Source organism: Pelophylax lessonae (genome assembly GCF_965119305.1).
Source record: "Pelophylax lessonae genome assembly, chromosome: 6".
NCBI classification, from domain to species: domain Eukaryota; kingdom Metazoa; phylum Chordata; class Amphibia; order Anura; family Ranidae; genus Pelophylax; species Pelophylax lessonae.
This window is the reverse complement of record NC_138773.1, coordinates 229,933,248-229,958,231: the sequence shown is the minus strand read 5'-3', so window position 1 is coordinate 229,958,231 and position 24,984 is coordinate 229,933,248. Positions and strand designations below refer to the sequence as shown.

The 24,984-nt window shown below is 42.2% G+C and overlaps 1 protein-coding gene across 1 annotated transcript in view; it reads right to left on the bottom strand.

Annotated features, from left to right (window-relative positions):
• Window positions 1–398: 398 nt before the first annotated feature.
• ASB1 (ankyrin repeat and SOCS box containing 1) overlaps window positions 399–24,984 on the bottom strand; it is a 107,741-nt gene continuing 83,155 nt past the window's right edge. Inside the window, exons 4-5 of the mRNA XM_082260890.1 lie at window positions 3,389–3,768; window positions 399–812 (exon numbers count right to left, since the gene is read on the bottom strand). Coding sequence (XP_082117016.1) covers window positions 676–812; window positions 3,389–3,768 — 517 coding nt within the window. The 3' untranslated portion in view covers window positions 399–675. The remainder of the gene's footprint in view (window positions 813–3,388; window positions 3,769–24,984) is intronic.

Genomic DNA, 24,984 nt, shown 5'->3' with positions numbered 1-24,984 from the left:
TTGGTGATCACTGTAAACAAATGTATTGTATGTCGTTTTACAGTTTTCACGGTGCTTGGTGCTATGGTGCACATGGTGCTACGGTGTTCATGGTTTACAGTGCTCAAGGTGTTAAAGAGATTAACGTTGGTGGTGTTTCAACCCTCCTGCACACCTTTGATGCAAAAGAATAAAAGTACTGCACCCGTCAGAAGCTCTCCTCTCATTATTTAATCAATGCCAAAGGGGCCGCTACAAATAGAGTGCCAACACTCTTTATGAAGGAGCACACAAACACCTTTGGACAGCAGCATTGCAGTCTGGGGGGGAGTGTTAGTTGGAATTTGGCTTCAATTTATTTGTGTAATTAAATCTAGTAGATCTAACACTTTTTAAGCAGTTACAGCAAAAACAATTTCCCCATTTTGGAAGCTCTTACCATAGCTCCACTGGAAATGTGCATAATAATTTATACTGGTTATCTTATTTACAGTATCAGTAGCCAGAAATGGACGTGTCTTTAGTGTAACACACAAACATGTTCAATTTGCCATTTATTCGCTTGCAACGTAAAATAAGGCACTGTTTTTATAATGACAATCCATCCTCCATAAAGGCTTGTTTTTCATGCAATGTGCAAGTAAGATACTTCCATATAGCAGAATTTTGGGTAAATGTAGAGATATATGGTAAAAGCTAGCATCCGTCCTCATAAAGTAGGTAGTGCAGAACACGGGATGGAACAGGGAGGCTATTAATACAGGACAATCTATGTTTTCCAATCGCTCTCCGCACAGCAATACGGCATAAACTTGATAGGGTTCGTGTACAACCTAAATAAGAATGGGCATAGTTAGTTTTTTCAGCTTTACATATAATGTTCACATCCAGTTCATAAAATAAGAATTTCCTACTTAAAGGGTAAGGAAACTTTTTTTCTCGTCCATTGAGCGAGCCACACAAGAAGTCTTTCAATTTACAGTTACACTGCCACCCACTGAATGATTGGATACTGGCAAATAAAAACAAATTGTAGGCCAGCCCTACAATATCCCCTATCACTAGCTACATGCTTCAGACTTTGTTTTTTTTTTTTTTTTTTACTAATGGTCTAGAGGAGGATGTATGTCTTTTATTTAGCTCTACTGTTAACACTACACTCATTTTTGCTAGCATTCCTTCCTTGTTTTTTTCTTTTTTGATCAGGACTCTTTATTTCAATGCTAAAGCTAGAGCCTACAATTTCCACTAGCCAGAGTGGCCTTTCTTCAGCATAGCTTTTGGAGTGCCATGTTTGGACCATGCTGGACTGGTTATTCCAGAGCTAGCTTGAAAGTGACTGTCTACTACTGGGTTTGACTCTTTCCTGCCATTCATCATCAGAGAAGTATCTAATTGCTGCTGCTTCTGCATTGCAAAGAGTCACATGACAGTCCCTGCACTAGGCTGGTCCTTATGTCAGCCTACAGTGACTGGCCAGATCCAGCCCCTACCTGTTACCAGCTGTCTGAATTTCAAGTAGCTAAAGGCATTGCTTCATTACTTGCGCTTAAGCTGATTTACTGCTATGGGACTGCAAATTGTCTGAATATAGACACAAAGGGGGCAATTATACTGCAATCGATGACCAGGGCTCACACTCCATTAACCGTTCCAGAGATGTTTCTTCCATGCTCTCTGAAGGTGCCAAAATCTGTCATCTCAAATCTTGTTACCCAGTAATACATCCCTAGCTCTTTGGATGAGACCAAGGACCTTGTCTTGTCGGCTGGGTCTCTACTACAGTCATGCAAGATTTTGTGACTAAATTCATCATGTTTCTGGCTGAGGTTGGCTGCCCCTTCCTTTGCATAATTGTTGCCCTGCAACTTTTTCAAATCAACCCCATTGTGGTAAACTAAGGCGGCCTCATGTAAAGAAAAAAACAGGCATTGACTTTTGGACTATTGGATATGGCATCTTGCTGTCGCCAAAAACAGCTTGGATCAGAGTACAGTATCATGCCTTTGTGACTCCTGAATTAAGCGACAGGCCTGAAGGACAAACACAAAAAAGGTTTGGGACTTTATATGAGGCACTTTATATGAGGCATCGCCTGACTAAAGCCCCGTACACACGTACCGATCGTCGGCCGACCGATCGGTCGTCTTTTGTCCCCGGGCTGTCGTGTCCGCTGAAAAGTGCAAAAGACTGCACACAAATTTTGTCCGCCGACTGCAGAAGTGAACCACCTCACCCAATGTTTTGAACAGCAAGCCCTCCCTGCCTCTATGTTCTATGTTGGATGCCCACATGTTACTACTCCTAAAACTGGGTAAGGACCCTATGGCTTGCTTGTCCTATAGTCCCATAGCGTTGCTTAAGATGGACTTAAAAATCCTAACCAAAGTACCAGCTACCCGTTTAGCCAAAGTCCTCCCCTCTCTAGTGGACATAGATCAAAGGGGGTTTATGCCCAGAAAAGCCACAGACAAACCTCAGGAGACGGTTTACACATCTTCAACTACCGGCTGTAGAATAGGCCACTAGGGTCATTGTATCCATTGACACAGAAAGCCTTCGATTCGGTAGATTGGCTGTATATGCTTCAGACCGAATTTCCGCAGGTGGATAAATATGTTGTACAGCTGTCCTTGGGCAGCGATCTGACTTGGGCTCTGTCTCTGAATACTTTGATATTGGTAGGGGCACTAGGCAGGGGTGCCTGTTGTTCCCCTCCCTGTTCGCTTTAATGATGGAGCCCCTAGCGATCGCACTTAGGTGATCACAGGCAGTGGGGGCTATTCAGGTGGGTTTAATGTCACTTTAAAGCGGAGTTCCACCCAAAAGTGGAGCTTCCACTTTAAGTGCTCCTGACCCCCTGACATGCCACAATGTCATTTTTTTTATGGGGAGGAGTGTGTACCAAGTTTTACCAGGTACCCGCTCCCACTTCCACTCGGGCTGCCTAGGCCGCTTGCGCGGAAGTTCTCTCCACCTCCCTCCCTGCAATCTTCTGGGACACGTCATAGGTCGCCCGGCCACTAAGGAAGCGCATGCGCGGTACGCACCAGGCTGTGAAGCCACAAGCTGTCACAGCTGGGTGCCCACACTTGTGAAGCCGGAACCGCAGAGAGAACCGAGACTGCCGCCGTGTGTGTGTATTAAGTCAGCAGCTACACTTTTTGTAGCTGCTGACTTTTAATAAACACAAAATCAGGTGGAACTCCACTTTAATGAAAGGAATGCATTAAGGTAAAAATGTTTAGGCTTTAGAACCACTTTAAATACATGGGGTTCTTTCCTGGCTGGTTTATATCTGTAAATCTTTCTGACTGAGTGGTTTTGCAAGAATAAGAAATAAAAATTACCTTTTCGAATGCCAGTGACACACATGCAAGCACCCACACGCACACGTATCAGGACTCACATCTTGCCTTCCTGAAGAGTTTTAGGGCCTCTTGGTTTACTTTTCTTCTGGAGCTTTCCTCAGCACTAGGCTCTTTGCGTACAAAACTCAGATTTGCCCCGTAGTCAATAAGCAGCTGAACAAATGGTTGATCACATCCATGCCGGAGAACTGCCTCCAGCAGACAGGATGGAGACGCCCGTGAAAAGTTTGTTTCGCATACCGTACTCCAGCTGTTATAGTCGGGGTTGGCACCAGCCTGAAGCAGGAGACGAAAGCAAGGTAAACTGTCATACGCTGCACTTATATACAACGGTGTGCACGACAATGATGTCAGACATCGAGGGGAAGATCCCCAACCACATGACAGCTGGTGATCAACATCCACATCTGCACCATATCTGGAAATAGAAGAGGGAAAAAAAAAAAAACGTTATTGTAAGAATACAGCAAAGACAGGATTGAATTCACATGTTTTAAATTATCTCAGCACATATCAAGTGTCTAAGAGCCCTCTCAGATACAGAATATATTTCACAAAAACATTGAACTCATTTCCTTCTAAGCCACGCATTGCCTCTGAACCCCTAATGGGTTTTTACAGCTATCTGGGGTTCTGTTTTCTTATCACTCACTTTCCTGTTGAATATGATTTTGCCAGTCAGGAAGAGAGGGAGAATGTCCAAACAGCAACATAAAAAAATAAAAATGCTTTAAAAATTTGGGAGTATGAGATGACTAGTGCCTTGTCAGCTTTTTATTGCAGTTTGTATTTCTGTTGCAGATTTTCTCTCATTTCTTACCTGATGAATTTGTTGTCCGCCAGCACAGTAAGAGCCTGTGCTAACAGCCTTTGTGCTTGTGTCAATGGCATCAGTTTGAGATCAGTCTAAGATCATTCAGAATTCATTAACAGGTACATTTGACAGTAACCTGTGCGTCTGCTTTTCACATGCTTTTTGGTGCATTATTAAAGTGTGTTTTTGATGTGTTTTCATACTTCATGCATTGTCTTTTTCTTTTTTTTTTTTGGAGAAGGCAGAGGAGACTGGTTGTTAAACATAAAACACTACCAAAAAAAAACACCAAAAATGCATGCACATCCGTTTTTCTATTTCAATAATGGTCACTGATTTTTCAAAAGAAAAGTACATCAGTGGTACAAAATACAAAAGATAGCTGGGAGTACGCTCAAGATTACATAAGTATACAGAATATAATCAATAGGAGAACAGCAGTCAGTTGACGATGGCTTAGCGCCGGTTCACATTGCAGCGACGCTACTTCCCACCGCGACCTCCAAGGTCGCGGTGCGAGCAGCGCGCCGCGACCTCGGAGCGGCCGCCACGGACTTCATAACATTGAAGTCTATGGCGGTCGCCTCCGGGTCGCCCCAAAGAAGCTCCGGACCCTTTTTCTAGGTCGGAGCGACTTGTGTCGCTCCTATTAGAACGGGTCCGCAGCTTCCCTATGGGAGGCGACCTGCGGCGACCTGTGAATCGGCACTTACTCTAAAAAACATTCTGTGCAAAATATCACAAAGTACATTCTTAGAAAAAGGGATAAACAATATCCTATGCTGAGCCAATCAAAAAGACCACAGCTGATCAGAGTTGAAAGTCAAATGGTTTTGTGTGCCATTGAGAAGGTGATTACCTACAACTGAGTTTATACGTCATTTTTAGGAGGGGGGATGTTTTTGAACTTAAAAAAAATGTTGGCTTTATATCTATCTTTCACTTGAATGTTTTAAGTTGCACAGCTGGATAAAACAAAAACTGTGCATCTTTATTTCAGGCTGCAAAACAACAAAATGTGATTATTTTAAAGGGGAGTGATTCTTTTCTATACCCACTGTATAACCTCCAATTGGCATATGAGTGTGAGCACAAGACTCAGAGTATAGAGTATAACAATGTTAACAAGAGAGAGAAACAAAAGTATAGGAAGGAGGATAATGAAAGAGCTAGGGAAGAAAACAGGGAAAAGATTGCATCTCCAAAGTTTGGTTTCTGCCACCCCCACAAGTCCGCAGTCATCCAGGCGGGAGTTGTAAATATGAAATCCAAGGGTTCCAGCACACTAACCATTTTTTCATTAAGCATTATCCAGTTTAATTTGTGCTTCATTAACTACTTGGCGTCTGCGCTATAGCCGAATGACGGCTACAGCGTGGACCTGAATTGCTGGGAGGGCGTACAATGACGTCCTCTTGGCAACGAGCGGCCTGTGCACTCCCTGCAGAGCGCGCCCGGTTTGCTCTGTGATCAGCGAGTCCATGAGACTCCAAAACGATATGGTGATGCCACCTTTCTCCTGCGCTTAGAATCCAAGCTCCCCGACTACACTACCCACGGGACTCACATATGGCGTCTCGGATGGCTAGAGTCTTGCTGCCCTAAAAGACTGGGGTAGTCCAACAGTACTACAAACAAAAGAAAACAAAGAAGGGCGCACCGACCTAGCGCATTATCCTCAATAGTATGGCTCGGGTCTGAGGAAGAGGCTGGGCCTCGAAACGCGTCAGCCGTCATCTCAACAGGATTATGGACATGGACTATTCCTGACACTCAAGCGATTGAGTCTGATATGATAATTTTTAACTTCTGTTTGTGAGTAGCCATTTTTATGATTTATTAATAAAGCCATACTATTGAGGATAATGCGCAAGGTCGGTGCGCCCTTCTTTGTTTTCTTTTGTTTGTAGTCCATGAGACTCGCCTGATCACAGATCGGAGATCGGGGTCGATCCCGCCCCCTTACCACGTGATCAGCTGTCAGCCAATGACAGCTGATCAGGTAAAGTAAACAGCAGGCGGCAATCAGCTGTTTTTTCTCCTCGCACGGTCAGTGTGAGGAGAAAAAAACAACAATCGCCGGCTGCTGTCAGAGGGACATTGGTCCCTGAAGAGGAGAGGGTTAATTTGTGCCCTCAGTGCCACCTACTAGTGCCCACAAGTGCCATCTGCCAGTGCCCACTAGTGCCACCTACCAGTGCCCACCAGCGCCACCTACCAGTGTCACCTATCAGTGCTCACCAGTGCCACCTATCAGTGCCCCATCATAAGTGTCCCCTACCAGTGCCTACCATTGCCCATCAGTGCCACCCATCAGTGCCACCATCAGTGTCGCCTATTAGTGCCCTTCAGTGCCGCCTACCAGTGACCTTCAGTGCGCCCATCATTGCCGCCTATCAGTGCAGCCTATCAGTGCCCAACAGTGCAGCCTATCAGTGCCGATCAGTGCTGCCTCATCAGCGCACATCAATGAAGGAGAAAAATTACCTGTTTGCAAAATTTTTTGTTTTTTTCAAAATTTTCAGTATTTTTTTGTTTGTTCAGCAAAAAATAACAATCCTAGTAGTGATTAAATACCACCAAAAGAAAGCTATTTTTGTTTGAAAAAAATGATAAAAATGTAATTTGGGTACAGTGTTGCATGACCGCGCAATTGTCATTTTTCAAAATTTTCAGTATTTTTTTTGTTTGTTCAGCAAAAAATAACAACCCTAGTAGTGATTAAATACCACCAAAGGAAAGCTCTATTTGTTTGAAAAAAATGATAAAAATTTAATTTGGGTACAGTGATGCATGACCGCGCAATTGTCATTCAAAGTACGACAGCGCTGAAAGCTGAAAATTGGCCTGGGCAGGAGGGGGTTTTAAGTGCCCAGTAGGCAAGTGGTTAAAGATAGGTCAACCACCATGGCCATCTAGACTGTTGTTCTCCCTATCTTAGCCCCTGGAACCATAAAATAAATCAACGTTTTTTATGCCTAGGAAGGCTGTCAACTGGCTTATTTAGAAAGGCAACCCTGACGATCTTAGTGATATTAACCATAGTTACTAAATTTATCAGGAAGTGAATTTGGTTTCAGAATCGCCTGACCTTGGGGAAAGTCCACCATATGTATAATACTGTTCCCACCTGACCACATCCACCAATGCAAGAGGTGCCAGTGTACATTTTAGAGAGCCTCTCAGAAACAACTGAATTTTTGTACTTACCGTAAAATCCTTTTCTCTGAAGTTCATCGACAGACGCAGCTCCATATCTTCTTTAGACCATTGGATTATTCTCCTCCCATCAGGAATAGGACACTAGGCAGGAAAAAGCTTTACCACGCCTATGGGGGTTGTCCCTGCAGGCATAACCCCACACACTCTGCTACAGCATCTAGTTTCTTTGCAAGCAGTGTTTAGAAGACAAAAATCCCGATTCACTCAGAAGCAGAGGGGCGTGTGCTGTGCCTGTCGAACTTCAGAGAAAAGGATTTTACGGTAAGTACAAAAATCCAGTTTTCTCTATTATTCATCAACAGACGCAGCTCCATATCTTCTTTAGACCATTGGGATGTCCCAAAGCAGTATTTTCATGAGGACTGAGAAGACAACGAAAAGAAGAACATAACTCCCCAAAGGCTAAACGTAGCCAACCAGGTAATATGAACTGGAGCTCACCTAGAAAAAACATACACCCTCAAGGAGAACAAAAAAATTCTCTTTAAACAGCAGCCTGCAAAACCTTGCGGCCAAAAGATGCCAACACATCAACTTTGTAGAATTGTGTGAACATAAATATGCACAGACGACCAAGTCGCCGCCTTGAAAAATTGCATCACTGACGCCTGATGGCTAAAAGCCCAAGAGGCACTTAGCGCTCTAGTAGAATGTGCCTTCACTGGGAAAGGAGGAACCTGACCCTTCAGCGAATAAGCCTGAACAATCATCTGCCTGATCCATCTGGAAATGGTCGCAGCAGACCCAGCAAATCCTTTTTGAGGTCCCTCAGTAAGGACAAAAAGAGCATCTGATTTTCTAAAAGCCTCAGTGGCCCCCAGGTAAAACCTGATCGCCCGAACCACATCCAAAGAAATGCATGGAAATTTCCTTGGGATGCATGGGCTTGTGACAGAGTGAAGGCAGCACAATGTCTTCATTCAAATGAAAATCGGAGACCACCTTAGGAAGAAAAGACTGATTTGGTCGGAGTACCACTTTATCTCTGTGGACCACCAAATAAGGCGAGCGGCATAACAACCCACCAATTCAGATACTCTGTGGGCAGAAGTGATAGCCACCAAAAAGGCAACCTTCTGAGACAATTGAAAGCAGAGGAATCTTCCGAATGTTCCCAAAAGGAGGCTTTTGAAGAACAGATAATACCAGATTTAGATCCCACGGAGGTAGCGGGGACCGCCTGGGAGGGGCCATATGGCGCACTCCCTGAATAAAGGTTACGAATAAAGGCATGCGTAGCTAGCGGACATTGAAAATATATAGCCAAAGCTGACACTTGACCTTGATAGTGCCCAACGCCAACCGCTGTTTCAATCCCTTCCTGCAGAAAGGCCAAAACCTCAGCAAATGAACACAAACGAGGTTGCACCTTCAGCGATTCACACCATGAAATGTACGCTTTCCACGTACAATGATATATCTTCCTGGAAGTCGACTTCCTAGCCTTTAATAGCATAGGAATCACAGAGTCAGAAAGACCTCTATCCCTCAACACCTGGCTTTCAACAGCAATGCCGTTAAAGCCAGCGACTGTAAAGAAGGATGGAAGATCGGACCAAGGAGCATCGGCAACCAACCTTACTAGGTCTGCATACCAAGACCGGCGAGGCCAGTCTGGAGCCACCAGAATAACCGGGATCCCTTTCACCTCTAGGCTGGCGTCTGTGGTTGAACAAAAAAATGCTATGCACCTTTCTCCTGCGCTCTGAGAAAAGACCTTCTGCCCAACCTAGACCACACACATGCGGCTACCAGAGACTGTGTAATTGGCTTCTCCTGGATGCTTCAGCCTTGCAGCCCCGTCAAGAACAGGATAGTCTGGGACCACTGCAAACAAAAAACATACACAAGGGCACACCAGCCTAGCGCATTATCCTCCATAAAAGGCTTTATTAATTTAAAAGCCTAGGCTCTGAGGAAGAGGCTCAGCCTCGAAACGCGTAAGCAATTTCCAGCCATCAAGGACGGTTCACCTTCCGTTTCTGACACTGATTCCAACTTATCATTGAGATATGCTTTTTTACCAAAAACTCGTTTATCCTCCACTTTTATGGAGGATAATGCACTTGGCCAGTGCGCCCTTGTAAGAGAACGTTTGCTGTACAAACACATGTTCCTGTCAGAAACCGGACAATGGCCAATGCGCATGCGCGAACTCTCGCAACCGCGTTCGCAAGTACACGAACGTGTACTGCGCATGCACGTTCGCGGGTACGCGAACGGACAGTAGACATTGGCGCCAAAGGGACTATTTAAACCCAGCCATTGCACTGCTCTAGTGCTGCTTTGTCTTCAGCCTTCGGATACCTGATACCTGTTACCTGTTTACCTGCATCTTGTTCCTAAGTTCCAGACCCGGCTTGTCCTGATGGTACTATCTCCACCTGCACCGACCTTGGCTTTTCCCGTGACCTCTCTTCCTGTCTACTCCTACTGGCTTCTACGTTACCGATTGGCTCCTGACCCGGCTTGTCTTACCACGCTTCTGTCATTTCCAGATCCATCCATCCTGCATAGGAAGCTCCTCCTTTTACCCAGGAACCCCTGCTTCCAGCACCTGCTGCCTGCTCAACACCCTGCTCATCGGACTTCTCTGACAACCTTCACCAGTAGCCATCGTCCACTCCAAGCAAGTCTCCAGGCACTCGTGCTACTCTACACTCAGGTGTCCCCTGTCTGCACTATCAGGGGTCCCGAGTCGGAGGCGCAAGGGAGGCCTTCCTCACAGTGTCAGGCTCATCTCCAGGTACGTGATAGCCCTTCTGTTTGTTTTTTGTTTGCAGTGGCGACTGTGGTTACCACCGTCCAAAACCGGAGGAAGGACTTGCCCTGGCATAGTGCTGGAGAATGAAGCCACCAAAACAGAGCAGATCTCGTGTTGTGGCTCAACCGAATCAAAGTGTCAAAGGACTTTGGATTCTTGTTCCATTTGACAAGAATCTCTCTTTGCAAAGGTCTGGTACGGAACTGAGCAAACAGAACTGCCTTGAAGGTTGATACCATCAGACCCAAGGCCCGCATGCAAGTTCGCAGAGAGGACAGATTATTTTCCAACAACAACCGGATCGCCCCCTGCAACTTCTGCAGCTTGCCAGGGGGAAGAAAGACCCCCGCCAAAGCTGAACCCAGAGTCAGGCCCAGATAATCCAGTCTCAAGGAGGGTATCGGAGGATCTTTCGAAATTGATGTTCCACCCGAACTCCTGCAGGGAGCTGCCTGTAATCATCAGGTCGGTCATCAGGGCTGAATGAGAGTCTGCTCTCAATAGGAGATCATCCAAATACCCTAGTACTGCAATCCCCCGTTGGCGCAACAATGCCAACACTGGGGCCAGCACTTTGGTAAACACCCTGGGAGTGGAGGCAACACCAAAGGGTAATGCCACAAATTGATAATGCTCTTCTGCTACGGCAAAGCGAAGAAACCGCTTGTGTCTAGCATATATAGGGATGTGTAGATATGCGTCCTTGATATCTATGGAGGCCAAAAAGTCTCCCTGGTGTAGTGACGCCACTACCGTTCGAATGGATTCCATGCGAAACCTCTAAACCCACACAAAGCGGTTCAGAGCCTTGAGATCCAGAATTGGACGCACTTTGCCTGGTAAAGCTTCTTCCTGCCTAGTGTCCTATTCCTGATGGGAGGACCATAACCCAACGGTCTAAAGATATGGAGCTGCGTCTGTCGATGGACGATAGAGAAAAGCCTTATGACCAGCTTCAATCAAAGGTCACATTTATAATACCTTTGTTGAATTTGAAACGTCCAGGCCCTCCAAGCATCTTCCTCAATCTCCTTGCCTAGATTCCTTTCCCATGCTAACTGATACGATAACTAGATATACATAGAAATGAACTTATTAAGCATTGAGATGCCAACCCCCTGTACTGTGTCTCAAACGCATCTACTTCAAAAAACAGTTCTCAGTGTAATATCAAAAGTAGATTTCTGTAATGAGTGCAAATAGTGCAAGATTTGTTGTATTCTGAACAGCTCCGAGGGTGGCATATCAAGTTTCTTAGAGAACTAGGAAGATTGGAGTATACCTTTGTGGTCAAGGAAATTTCCTATGCAATATAGACCTTTATTCAACCACCAGTGAAACTGATAATGCTGTGGGAGGTATGAGGTGATAGGAGGGGCCATCTCTTACAGTCCGAATTTTACAAATTCAGAGGGAGATAGCGTAAGGCTTAGAACTGCTTTACAGAGTTTAGGATAGACCCACAGTACTAGATCTAGAGGTAGTGGAATACAGACCTGAGCCTCCAAAGAAACAATCTGGAACATGCATTTTTCAGATACATCCACTGAATTCTATGGACCCAAAAATGCACCTTACGCCATGAAAAAAAAAGTGCCTGCACCTCTTCAAAAAAAAAAAAAAAAAAAAAACACTGGAGGATACTGCATAGATGTGAACGGGACATTTTCAAAAGAAACAAAATGGCTGAGGGTGTGATTGCCAACATTCCTTATTTTGTTATTATAAACCAACTCCTCTTTGAGTGGAGTTTTAGGGGCAATTATGCAACAATATGTATATAAAAAAAAATATATAATTTATTAATCACTAACAGTTAAAAGATTATTTCGCATATTCAGAAAGCTGTGAAGCTATACTGTGTTTCATAGAATCCATTGTGTATAAAGTGCCAAAACAAGACATAATATATTATATAAAATGAACAGAAATAGTGGTGTTTCCCAACCACTTAGGGCTTGGCTCCATTCATGAAGATAGCAGCCAAAAGGACTCAAAAGTAAGTGGGGAGTATCCAACGCATTTCAAGTACATACAAAAAAAAACCTTCTCGGCGAAACGCGCGTAAAAAAAAAAAAAAAAACCTTCTTAAGGGAATTCATCATAACCACTGTCTGTAACATAAAACAAACTGACTTTAGAAACAAAAAAAAAAAATATATATATACATTAACTTGAGCCATAACTTCCTGTGTCAGCAATGATATAGTCTCCAACATGGCACCCTTCAGGTCTCTGGATATTCTTGTCCGGGAAACCGGAAGGGACACATCCGTGTCTCTTCATTGTGGGTACGCATGACGTCATTATGACGCCATGACGTCATTACAACACGCATTCGCTATATGGTTGGGACGCCGGGGACCACACTCTGACGCCTTTTTCTCCACATACTTGCTGGGAGAAGACAGATATACTTTACTGGAGAGACCCTTTTTTTACAACATGGTGGGAACTTTACACTGAGGAATGGATTGTTTCTTTCCTTTACCAATTGATGGACAATGTGCATGTACTTCTACGGAAGTTTACCCACTTCTTTTCAAGCTTGTGGCTCTTCTTATGAGGACGCTTGGATTTAAATATTTATATTTCCTTCAAGTTAGTAATCTCCTTTTTCTTTTTTATAGTTAAGAGTGTCAAAACCTTTTTTGGATTAATATCCAGTTTTCCTGCATGGCAGGAACATCATTCTGCTTTGAGAAAATGCTGACTCTATAAGGCTCTGGAAACACTTTAGCTGGGGTCAGCACATACTGCAAAATAATCTGAAGTGAATGTATATTTTATTTTTTTGTTTTGTTTCTAAAGACAGTTTATTTTATGTTACAGACAGTGGTTATGATATCCCTGAAGAAGAGGTTTTTTTGTATGTACTGGAAACACGTTGGATACTCCCTACTTACTTGGGAGTCCTTTTGGCTGCTATCTTCATCGATGGAACCAAGCCTTAAATAGTTGGGAAACATATTACATAAAATGAACAGAAATAGTGATGTCATGTTTTGGCACATTATACACAATGGATTCTATGGAACACTGTATAGCTTCACAGCTTTCTGTATATGCGAAAGAATCTTTAAACTGTTAGTGATTAATAAATTATATATTTTTTCAATACATATTGTTGTATGGGCCAGGTATATAGATGACATCCTCCTCCTATGGGATGGAGCTGAATATGATTTGGTTTCTTTCCTTGATTCCCTTAATATCAATTCTAGGGGGTATCAATTTGAGTTATGACAAGAGTCAATCTGTCATTAACTTCTTGGATTTATCTATTGCCATCAAAGATGGTGTATTTGTCACTTCTACTTATTTCAAAGTGACTAATAGAAACGCATACATACCAGTGGATAGTTGCCACCACGACTCTTGGTTGCGCTCAGTTCCCAAGGGTCAATATATGCGTATCCAGCGCAATTGTACTGACCATGCAGAATTTGTGAATCAGGCCCAGGTTTTCATGGAGAGATTCATTGATAAGGGGTACAATCGTGACTTCCTCCGTGAGTCCCTGGAGCAGGTCAGTCAGGTAGATAGGACTCAGTTATTACAAATGCGTCCCCAGAATAAACGTGTGGACTCTTTATCTAGTCCTCCTTTCATTACCACATTCTCAAACCAATTTATGGGTGTTAAGAGATTGCTAATACGCCATTGGCATATCTTAAATAATGATCCAGTCCTTAAAAAGGTTTTACCAGATAAACCATAGGTTATATTTAAGGGTACCTCTACTTTACGTGACTTAGTGGCCCCTAATGTGATTGAGACACCTCAAGTTAAACCTACTTTTTTACACCAACTAAACGGCTTTTATAAATGTAATAGATGCCAAGTCTGTACTTTGAACCACATCAAGCAGAAAAATACTAAAACTTTTGTTTTAACCAGTACTGGGAAATCGCACAAAATGAATCCCTTTATTTCCTGCACCAGTGTTGGAGTCGTTTATCTCCTCCAATGCTCGTGCGGGTTCCAATACATAGGGAGAACGAAACGTCCACTGTATGTGCGACTTAATGAACATATTGCAAATATACGCAAAGGTTTTAAGAACCACTCAGTATCCAAACATTTTTTGGTATCCCATAATAAAGACCCCAAAAATATCACCTTTCTGGGTATAGATAAATTTAGTCCAAAATGGCGGGGAGAACCTCTAATAAGAGGTCTGTCCAAATTAGAGATGGCCTGGATATATAGGGTTAGGACATACACACCATTTGGACTCAACGTGGATGTTGATGTTAATGCGTTTATAGACAATGCGTAATAATTCATGTGCGTTGTCTGCCAGCACATTTTGCGTATTGTAGAATTATTTTGCAATGATGCTTGTTGGTATAACATTGTGACATGGTATATGATGTAAACTCTATGTGACATGTGGGTTCAATACTACATTTTTATTCGCCATATTAGTTGAATACATTCACCATAGACTTTTACAATTTAATATCTGGTCTCAATGATACTTTTACTTTCATAGGTAGACAGTTATGATATAGTCTCCTTAGTTTAACTTGCTTAATTATCCGTTACCTATTTGAGCCAATTTCGCTGAGCTTTGGGTAAATCAGCAGTTAATCCTATTCAGCATGGTTCATTTTACCTTCTTTTTAATATTTTGTCCAATATATTTAATATAGCTGTTGGCCGCAGCAGATTGTGATGTGCTATGGGCAAACCTGTAGCTATTCCTTCTCTAATATGGCCGAATCTGTTGGTCCCGGATGTCAGAATGGGTGGATCTTCTTTGTGTATGTAATTAAAGTTGTCGTCAGCACGCCGCCCGTACCTTGATAACGTCATTTCTGACGAAACGTACGTCGGTCACGGCGTGCTGACGTCACCAGAGTGAGACGAAGGGCGGGCGGAAGAGCTGGCCGGCCGGCGGCTTGTGTGTTATACTATATGCGCACTTCCTTTCTTCAGTTTGTAAGTGCTTTACCTCTTATTGCTTTTAATAAAATGATCAGTTTTACACTATGGGACCATTTATCTTTATTCACATGTATGCGGTTTGATGGTGGATGTTCCCAATATCTATGATCATGGCCAAAGCCCTGGAGGTGTAGTGGAGTTTTCATTCCTGGATTGCCATTGATGTCCTGAGATCCTGAGTGATACCCCCCCCCCCCTTTTTTGGCTTGCATTCATTTATTTCTGGTAAGCAGTTTGTACCACTGGTGGCAGTCACGTCACAATTGGTGAATTTTGGTGAATATCCGAATCTGCATTCACTATCCTTTGGGATCCTCTTGAATAAGAGACTTTATGGACTTTATTTCAATAATTATTTTTCACCTTATTTTTCGCACATCCATTATTCAGGATTGGGTGATATTATCTCATATATTTTGACATATTATTTATTCTATTATATGATTACTCTTTTTGGTGTTAAATCATTTGCACAATTTATATAAACATTTTTATTTTTTATTTATTGCTATCACTCATGATTGGGTGATATCATTTCACATAATTAGCGCAGCTTGTTTACAGTGCCTTGCGAAAGTATTCGGCCCCCATGAACTTTGCAACCTTTTGCCACATTTCAGGATTCAAACATAAAGATATAAAACTGTAATTTTTTGTGAAGAATCAACAAGTGGGACACAATCATGAAGTGATAAAATTTATTGGATATTTCAAACTTTTTTAACAAATAAAAAACTGAAAAATTGGGAGTGCAAAATTATTCAGCCCCTTTACTTTTAGTGCAGCAAACTCTCTCCAGAAGTTCAGTGAGGATCTCTGAATGATCCAATGTTGACCTAAATGACTAATGATGATAAATAGAATCCACCTGTGTGTAATCAAGTCTCCGTAAAAATGCACCTGCACTGTGATAGTCTCAGAGGTCCGTTTAAAGCGCAGAGAGCATCATGAAGAACAAGGAACACACCAGGCAGGTCTGATATAATGTTGTGGAGAAGTTTAAAGCTGGATTTGGATGCAAAAAGATTTCCCAAGCTTTAAACATCCCAAGGAGCACTGTGCAAGCGATAATATTGAAATGGAAAGAGTATCAGACCACTGCAAATCTATGAAGACCTGGCCGTCCCTCTAAACTTTCAGCTCATACAAGGAGAAGACTGATCAGAGATGCAGCCAAGAGGCCCATGATCACTCTGGGTGAACTGCAGAGATCTACATCATTTTATACATCTGCTGCATTTGTCAAAGCCCTGTCCCGCTTTCCCTATGTGTCACAGTGAAAAACAGCTGTCCAGCTGTGGTATACACACGGAACAAGTGGCTGGAAGCACATCCCTGCTGACACAAGGTAGGTATACTAAGATTTATATCCTCCATATACAGTTGTGCTCATAAGTTTACATACCCTGGCAGAATTTATGATTTCTTGGCCATTTTTCCCAAGAATATGAATGATAACACAAAAACTTTTCTTTCACTCATGGATAGTGTTTGGCTGAAACCATTTATTATCAAACAACTGTGTTTACTCTTTTTAAATCCTAATGACAACAGAAACTACCCAAATGACCCTGATCAAAAGTTTACATACCCCAGTTCTTAATACCGTGTATTGCCCTCTTTAACATCAATGACAGCTTGAAGTATTTTGTTGTATTTGTGGATGAGGCTCTTTATCTTTTCCTCAGATGGTAAAGCTGCCCATTCTTCCTGGCAAAAAGCCTCCAGTTCCTGTAAATTATTGGGCTGTCTTGCATGAACTGCACGTCTGAGAGTGACTCAATGATATTGAAGTCAGGAGACTGAGATGGCCACTCCAGAACCTTAACTTTATTCTGCTGTAGCCAATGACAGGTCAACTTGGCCTTGTGTTTAGGATCATTGTTATGTTGGAAAGTCCAAGTAAGTCCCATGTGCAGCTTCTGGGCTGATGAATGCAAATTTTCCTTCAGTATTTTTTGATAAAATACTGCATTTATCTTGCCATCAATTCTGGCCAAATTTCCTGTGCCTTTGTAGCTCACACATCCCCAAAACATCAGCAATCCACCTCTGTGTTTCACAGTAGGAATGGTGTACCTTTCATCATAGGCCTTGTTGACTCCTCTCCAAATGTAGCATTTATGGTTGTAGCCAAAAAGCTCAATTTTGGTCTCATCACTCCAAATGACTTTGTGCCAGAAGGTTTGAGGCTTGCCTCTGTGCTGTTTAGCGCATTGTAAATGGTATGCTTTGTGGCATTTGCGTAGTAATGCAGATCATGCAGCCCATCTTTCTTCAAGTCCCTCCTTATTGTACATCTTGAAACAGCCACACCACATGTTTTCAGAGAGTTCTGTATTTCACCTGAAGTTATTTGTGGGTTTTTCTTTGCATCCTGTACAATTTTCCTGGCAGTTGTGGCTGAAATTTTAGTTGGGTCTACCTGACCGTGGTTTGGTTTCAACAGAACCCCTCATTTTCCACTTCTTGATTAGAGTTTGAACACTGCTGATTGGCATTCAATTACCTTTTCCCGCAGATCCTTTGACAATTCTTTTGCTTTCCCCATGACTCAGAATCCAGAAACTTCAGTGCAGCACTGGATGAAAGATGCAAGGGTCGGTCAGGAGTCCAGAAACGTATTGACCTTTTATACACACACACTAAATTCACACTAAATTCAAGAAAACAGATCACAGGTGAGGATGATTACCTTTAATAGCCATTCAAACCTCTTTGTGTCAACTTGTGTGCATGTTATCAGGCCAAAATCACCAGGGTATATAAACTTTTGATCAGGGTCATTTGGATAGTCTCTGTTGTCATTATTTATGTCATTGTTATGATTTAAAATTAGTAAACATAGTTGATTGAGAATAAATGTCTTCAGCCAAACACTAACCATGAGTGAAAGAAAAGTTTTTGTGTGATCATTCATATTCTCTGGAAAAATGGCCAGGAAATCTAATTCTGCCAGGGTATGTAAACTTATGAGCTCAACTGTATGTAATCTCAACTATAAAGGAACACAGTATATTTTCCTTAACCTACCAAACCAATCCCATAAAAACCCCTCTTCTCTGCAAGAAAACCTGGAAACCTTTGCAGTAGTGTATTCTACATGCAAAAAAACTGGTTGATCCTGTTATTAGTCACTTACATTCCCTTTCTTCCCCACTAAGATGCGGTGTGAACCTCAGAAAGTTGTCTTCACCACATCTAGATGCCTAAATGCATTGAGTTGCTTCAACATGTTTGGCTGATGATTTGTGTTACCAAGCAATTAAACAGGTGTACCTAAAAAGTGGGCGGTGAGTGTATACTCTGAATAAATGGCAAAATTGTGTAGTCCTGGTGCTTATAATCCAAAGGACCCCTATTGGACAAAATAATCGATTGAACCAGTGGTCAGTTGAATAGGTCAACCACTACCAATGCTGCCAATCCCTAGCATGGGATGTGAATGCAAAACATTATAAACAAAAACGCGGATAGTGCACAGTAGTGGTATAGATGGAAAAAAACCCAAATCCATGCACAGTCAGCAAAAGGTAAAATGAAATTCACTCCTCACTCTACACGGGACTTGTATCCATCTATCTCGGGGGTCCTCATACCCCATCAGAGAGAGCAATAAGGGTGACAACCAGTTCAGTTGATGCATTCACTCAGGAACTCATCAACATCCTCGCCGGCATCCAGGACCATGTGGTAACCACCTACCTTTTTTATTGTTCCACCCTTTACTGTGAATAAACTAATTTCATTTTACACTTTGCTGACTGTGCATGGATTTTTTTTTTCCCCATCTATACCACTACTGTGCGCTATCTGCGTTCTTAATAAATGACAGCCCATTCCCTCCCTCCTCCTCCATGCCCAAAAAACAGCGAAACATAATGGGGGTGGGCTATTACAGGTTGATTGATGGAGGAATCGGTTCCCTGCGACACAGGCTGGAGGGGAGTGAAACAGGCTGTGATTGGCAGAATCTCACCCTAGATAGTTCACACCATGTTTTTGCATAAAAATAATAAAGATTTGAGTTCAAATATATGTTTCTATTTCTGATTTTTTGTTTTGTTTGTTTTTACATGTGACCAGAAGCAAAAGACTAGAAGCTCCTCCCGCCAATATTTCCCTGCAGATGGGCTGGGAAAGAGCTGGGACGCATGACAGCTGCATATCGATTATGAAAAAAGTTATAGTTTTTATTTAAAATAAATACAGTGCCATCATGCATATACATAATGAGAATATATATTCTAAATAAACAGTATGTGTTCAGTATAACTTTAAGTAGTCTGAAGGAAACCCCATTGTTCTTGTCCTAAGCTGCCAATGAGGAGGTTTCCCCCTTATGTTTCTGGCACACTATTGAAGAATGACTGTGGATTACATATTTTTCTTTAGACACTTTTGATCATCAAGGTTATAGTCGTCATCCCCTTATTCCCTACTGAAAACCATTAAAGTGGTATTAAATCCAAAAGCAAATATTTATTATATTGCAGCTTACCATATTTTAAACATGATGGCTGCATTCATTTACTTTTTTTTAGGATTTCTTTCTTCTATTTTCATCTGGTGATTCAGCCAGTTAGGGCTCTTTCACACGGCCGCTCCGTGTGAAAGCTCCGCTGCGGTCCTTTTTTTTTTCACGGAGCGGATGACATTTCTGTCATCCGCTCCGTGTGTCCGCATATCATCCCATCCATTTGCGGATGATATGCGGACCTAATGTAAGTCTATGGGGATTGCGGATGTCAGCGGATGACACCGCTGACATCCGATTTTCCTTCCTTTCCGTTTTTTGAATGGAGGAAAAATAGGGTTCTGTTCCGTTCCAAAAAACGGAACAGAACTGAAAGGAAGGAAATCGGATGTCAGCGGATGGTATTCCGCTGACATCCGCAATGCCATAGACTTACATTATGTCCGCAAATCATCCGCAAAAAAATAGGATGATTTGCTGACATACGGAAAGCTCGTGTGAAAGAGCCCAAAGTTTGTTTTTCAAAAGTACAAGCTCTCAGGCAGAATGTATCAGTTACATTCTGGTATCAGGTGGGACAAATTATTTAACACTAACAGGGATGCCTACAATGATCAGCTTTCATTTATTTATGTAAAATCTTTATCCTAAAAAGGGAAAGAAAACTGTTGCTGTAACTGCTTATAAAGTATTAGCTGGAGTTTGGATTCAATTGATTAGTGCATTTAAATCTGTTAGTATGTGTAACGCTTCTCTCCCCCCAGACTAACATTACTGCTGTCCAAAGGTGCCCCCTGTTCTCAATTACCCAGAGTGGGGGCACTCTAGTTCAGGAGGTGTGTTACTGTCTGGATCACCAGGGGAAAACAGAGGGGAAAAAAGCTCAAGAAAAGTAATGAATGCAGCCACCGCATCCAATGATTGGTAAGCTGCAATATATTACATTTTTGGTTTTGCTTTTATTATCACTTTAACCTCTTTATGCCTTTTCCTGCTTCTTATTCTGTTTCCGCTAACGTTATATTTTCTTCATTATGGTTGCTGCACATTATTCTAAATACACAAATGTTATAACTTCTTCATTTAAATCTGCAATTGTGTACATAATCTTTGCTCAATTTCCTGCATTAAATACCTTTTTAACAGCATGTCAATTCAGTGTAAAGTGTATGCAGTAGTTCCCCCTTAATTTAGTATTTCTCCAGATAACTTCCTGTCTCCCTTTTGTTTATTACATTTATCCTACTCATTCTGTTTAATAGTATCCTGTCCAAAGTCTAACTCCACTTTGAAACTGTGCAACATATTACACTCATATTTAGGGCGTAACATTTATCATGGTGATAAGTGGATCCCCTCCCACCCAAAAAAAAATGCCCCCTTCACTTGGCCAGCGTATAAGGATTCTTCCTGACCGCACAGATCTCGTGGCAGCAGATCTGTAGTTCCTAAACAGTGTGGTGATCAGTGTACTCATATTTACACTTTCTCCAGCTCTCTAACTGAAAGTGAAAGAAACTGAAGAGGGTGTAGATGACTCCAGGCCCAACAGGTCATAGAGCTCAAATATAACCGCTATTATATTTTCACTAGTATATATTTTGTGCAACCTCCCTCTAATGCTCCAGTGTGAAGATGAGGCTGCAACATATCAACACAATGGCATGCAATCTCAGATTTAGGGGTCATTTTTAAAGAAAGAAGGACTAATTTCTAGCAAGGATTGAGCTAGTTGGGTAGCTACACTGAACAAAATTATAAACGCACACTTGTTTTTGCCCCCATTTTTCATGAGCTGTACTCAAAGATCTAAGACTTTTTCTATGTACACAAAAGGCCTATTTATCTCAAATATTGTTCACAAATCTGTCTAAATCTGTGTTAGTGAGCACTTCTCTTTTGCCAAGATAATCCATCAACCTCACAGGTGTGGCATATCAAGATGCTGATAAGACAGCATGATTATTAAAAATTATTACAGGTGTGCCTTAGGCTGGGCACAATAAAAGGCCACTCTAAAATGTGCAGTTTTATCAAAGAGCACAACGCCACAGATGTCGTAAGTTTTGAGGGAGCGTGCAATTGGCATACTGATTGCAGGAATGTCCACCAGAGCTGTTGGCCGTGAATTGAATGTTCATTTCTCTACCATAAGCCGTCTCCAAAAGGCATTTCAGAGAATTTGGCAGTACATCCAGCCGACCTCACAACTGCAGACCACGTGTAACCACACCAGCCCAGGACCTCCACATCCAACATCTTTACCTCCAGGATCGTCTGAGACCAGCCACCCAGACAGCTGCTGCAACAATCGGTTTGCATAACCAAAGAATTTTTACACAAACTGTCAGAAACCGTCTCAGGGAAGCTCATCTGCATGCTCTCCATCCTCATCTGGGTCTCGACCTGACTGCAGTTTGTTGTCGTAATCGACTAGAGTGGTCAAATGCTCACATTCAATGGTCAAGCAAGGGCTTATTCAGCGCTATAATCCATAAGAATAAGAAAAAGCAGCTGAACACCGGTATTGGTCAATACTAACAAATCCAAAATAGGCAAAAAATATATAAAAAATGGTGCAGCGCTAAAATGTTAAAACCAATAAACAAGAGCAATGTCCATATTATTCAATATATCTGGGAAAGTCCATAATATCCAAAGCCAAGAATGAGGTAAAGGTGACCCGTGTTGAAAAGTTGAACAAATCACCAAACATGCGTGATTCCACCACCACAGTTAATGCCAGCCTCTCACCTCCATACACTGACCACAAAGGCCGTTGCGCTTTATCATAGACTCTGGTGAACTCCTCCTGTCCCAGTCTTACAATCATGGATACCTCAGCAGATCGATATTGGTAATCCACATGAAAGGATAACAAGGACATCTAGTGCTCTCCGTTTTAAAATGGTACATTTATTAGGAATAAAAGCATACTACTCACAAAGATGGCACTATTCCTAGTGCATCAGGAACAGCATATATTACATCTGAACGGTGTGCTCGAGCGTGTGGTCCTCTCGGAGCGTCGCGGGTGACGTCACAGCTCCTCCCCCGTACGCGTTGCGTCAATGGGCGTGACTTCTTCAGCGGGGTACGGAGAGGGCGGCACCCGCGCGCCTTAAATAGATAATGCCTAGCAACCGGACGATAATTCCCCAAGCGGAAATGGCGTTACGCCGATCTCCATCTTAGATGAGGGAAGACTCCCAGCTTCCGGGAGGCTCCGGAAGGCAGAAAAATAGAATAATAGAATCCAGACCGATACACAGAGGGCTCATGACACGGAACCAAGACCCTCCTGGTCTATAAATATAAGGCCTACAAATTGCACATATTCCAAATAGTGTAAAACAACATTATTAGAGATGGCAAATAGCCTAAAAATATAAATAAAAATAGAGGGAACAGAAATGGATAAACATCTCAATCTGCCCTCAATCAATAGTGACGTTTACCCACAAAGCTCCGAAGGTGTCTAGCACTTTGAAGAAATGTTCTCTTCATGGAAGAATCCCAGTTTTCTAAGATCTTGAGTTCAGCTCATGAAAAAAGGTGGCAAAAACAAGTGTTTTATTTATAATTTTGTTTAGTATATGTGTATAAATGAATGTCAGGAGTCAGGACCAAATGTAAGAGTTTTAGGTTTGTCTATGGATGTTCAAATAGATTTTTCACTCATTGGAAAATGAAAGCCTGCTACACACAATTTTCTTATAGTGTAGCTGCCTCTTATGGGCCCTCATGCTGTCCACCAAGAGTTCTGTCTGGACACATTGTTACTTGTCCCCTTTCCACCAGGTTCTTTGCTGTGTGTCCTGATTGGCACCACAGAACCTCTTCCTTAAAAGGCCAAGTTCACTTTTTTAGAAAAAATAATAAATGAACATATTTTTGCAGGAAAAAAATGTGCATTTATTATTTTTTCCTACAGGAAACTGGAAAGCTTTGCACTCATGATCAGTGGATCAGGGATGCATTGCATGGCTTCTGCAGACAAACCCCTGCAGCTTTTAGCCAGTACCTGCATACAGGCTGTCAGTTTGAAAGCTGCAGGGCTTCATTCAGAACTACAAGCCAGCAGCTGCAGTGGATGACGGTAGTTGTAGTTGCTCATTCACAGGAAACTGTGAATGAATAACATAGCCGTGTGGGCGGGCCCGCTGTCACACCAAGGTGGATCGGGAAAACTGACTGCCGAAACTGGAACATGTTACATATCAGAGGAACATGTAACATGTTCCAAAAGGTAAACGTACCCTTTATAAATTGTCCCAGTTAGGCTCTGTGCCTTCCACATCACAGTCTCTATTCATTTGCATTCAAACTGTACACCATCTTGAATGAAGTCAGGTGATGTATGGACATTATACTAAAATAAATACAGTCCAGGAGAAATGTTTGGATGTTGCATTGAAGTGAATAGGGTCCAGGAGGTGCATGGACATTCCAATGAATTAAATTAAGTTTAGGTGGTGTATGTTTCACTAGAATAAATGGAGTCCATGTGGTATATGGGTGTTCCATTGGAGAGAATAGGGTATGTGTCGTACATGCATGGAAGTTGTAGGGCTTGACTGAGATTATTTTAAAGGAGTTGTAAAGTCAGGTTTTTTTATCTTAATGCATTCTAAAATCATTACATTAAGAAGGGGTGAAAAATCAACAACCTACTTTTGTGACATCCTTAAATTTTTTTTATATGGGTTTAGAAACTGTCCAGCTGCAGTACAATTGGTACAAGTGACTGAATACATACATACATACATATACAATATATATATATACTGTACATACATATATACACACACACACACAGTATATACATACATACACCTATAATATACACACACACACACAGCTCAGAAAAATTAAAGGAACACTTTGAAAACACATCAGATCTCAATGGGGAAAAATATCATGCTGGATAGCTATACTGATATGGACGGGGTAATGTGTTACAAATGAAAGGATGCCACATCGTTTAATGGAATAGAAAAAATCAACCTACAGAGGGTTGAATTCAAGGACATTCCAAAAATCAAAGTGAAAAAATGATGCAGCAGGCTAATCCATTTTGCTGAAATGTCATTGCAGCAAATCAAAATATTACTCAGTAGTTTGTATGGCCCCCTCACGTGCTTGTATGTATGCCTGACAACATCGGGGCATGCTCCTTTCGAGATTACGGATAGTGTCCTGGGGTAATTTCCTCCCAGATCTGGACCAGGGCATCACTGAGCTTCTGAACAGACTGGAGGTCACACCAGTGGCTTGCTGGAGGTCATTTTGTAGGACTATGGCAGTGCTCATCCTGTTCCTCTTTGCACAAAGGAGCAGATACCAGCCCTACTGATGGGTTAGGGCCTTCTTTGGCCCTGTCCAGCTCTCCTAGAGTAACTGC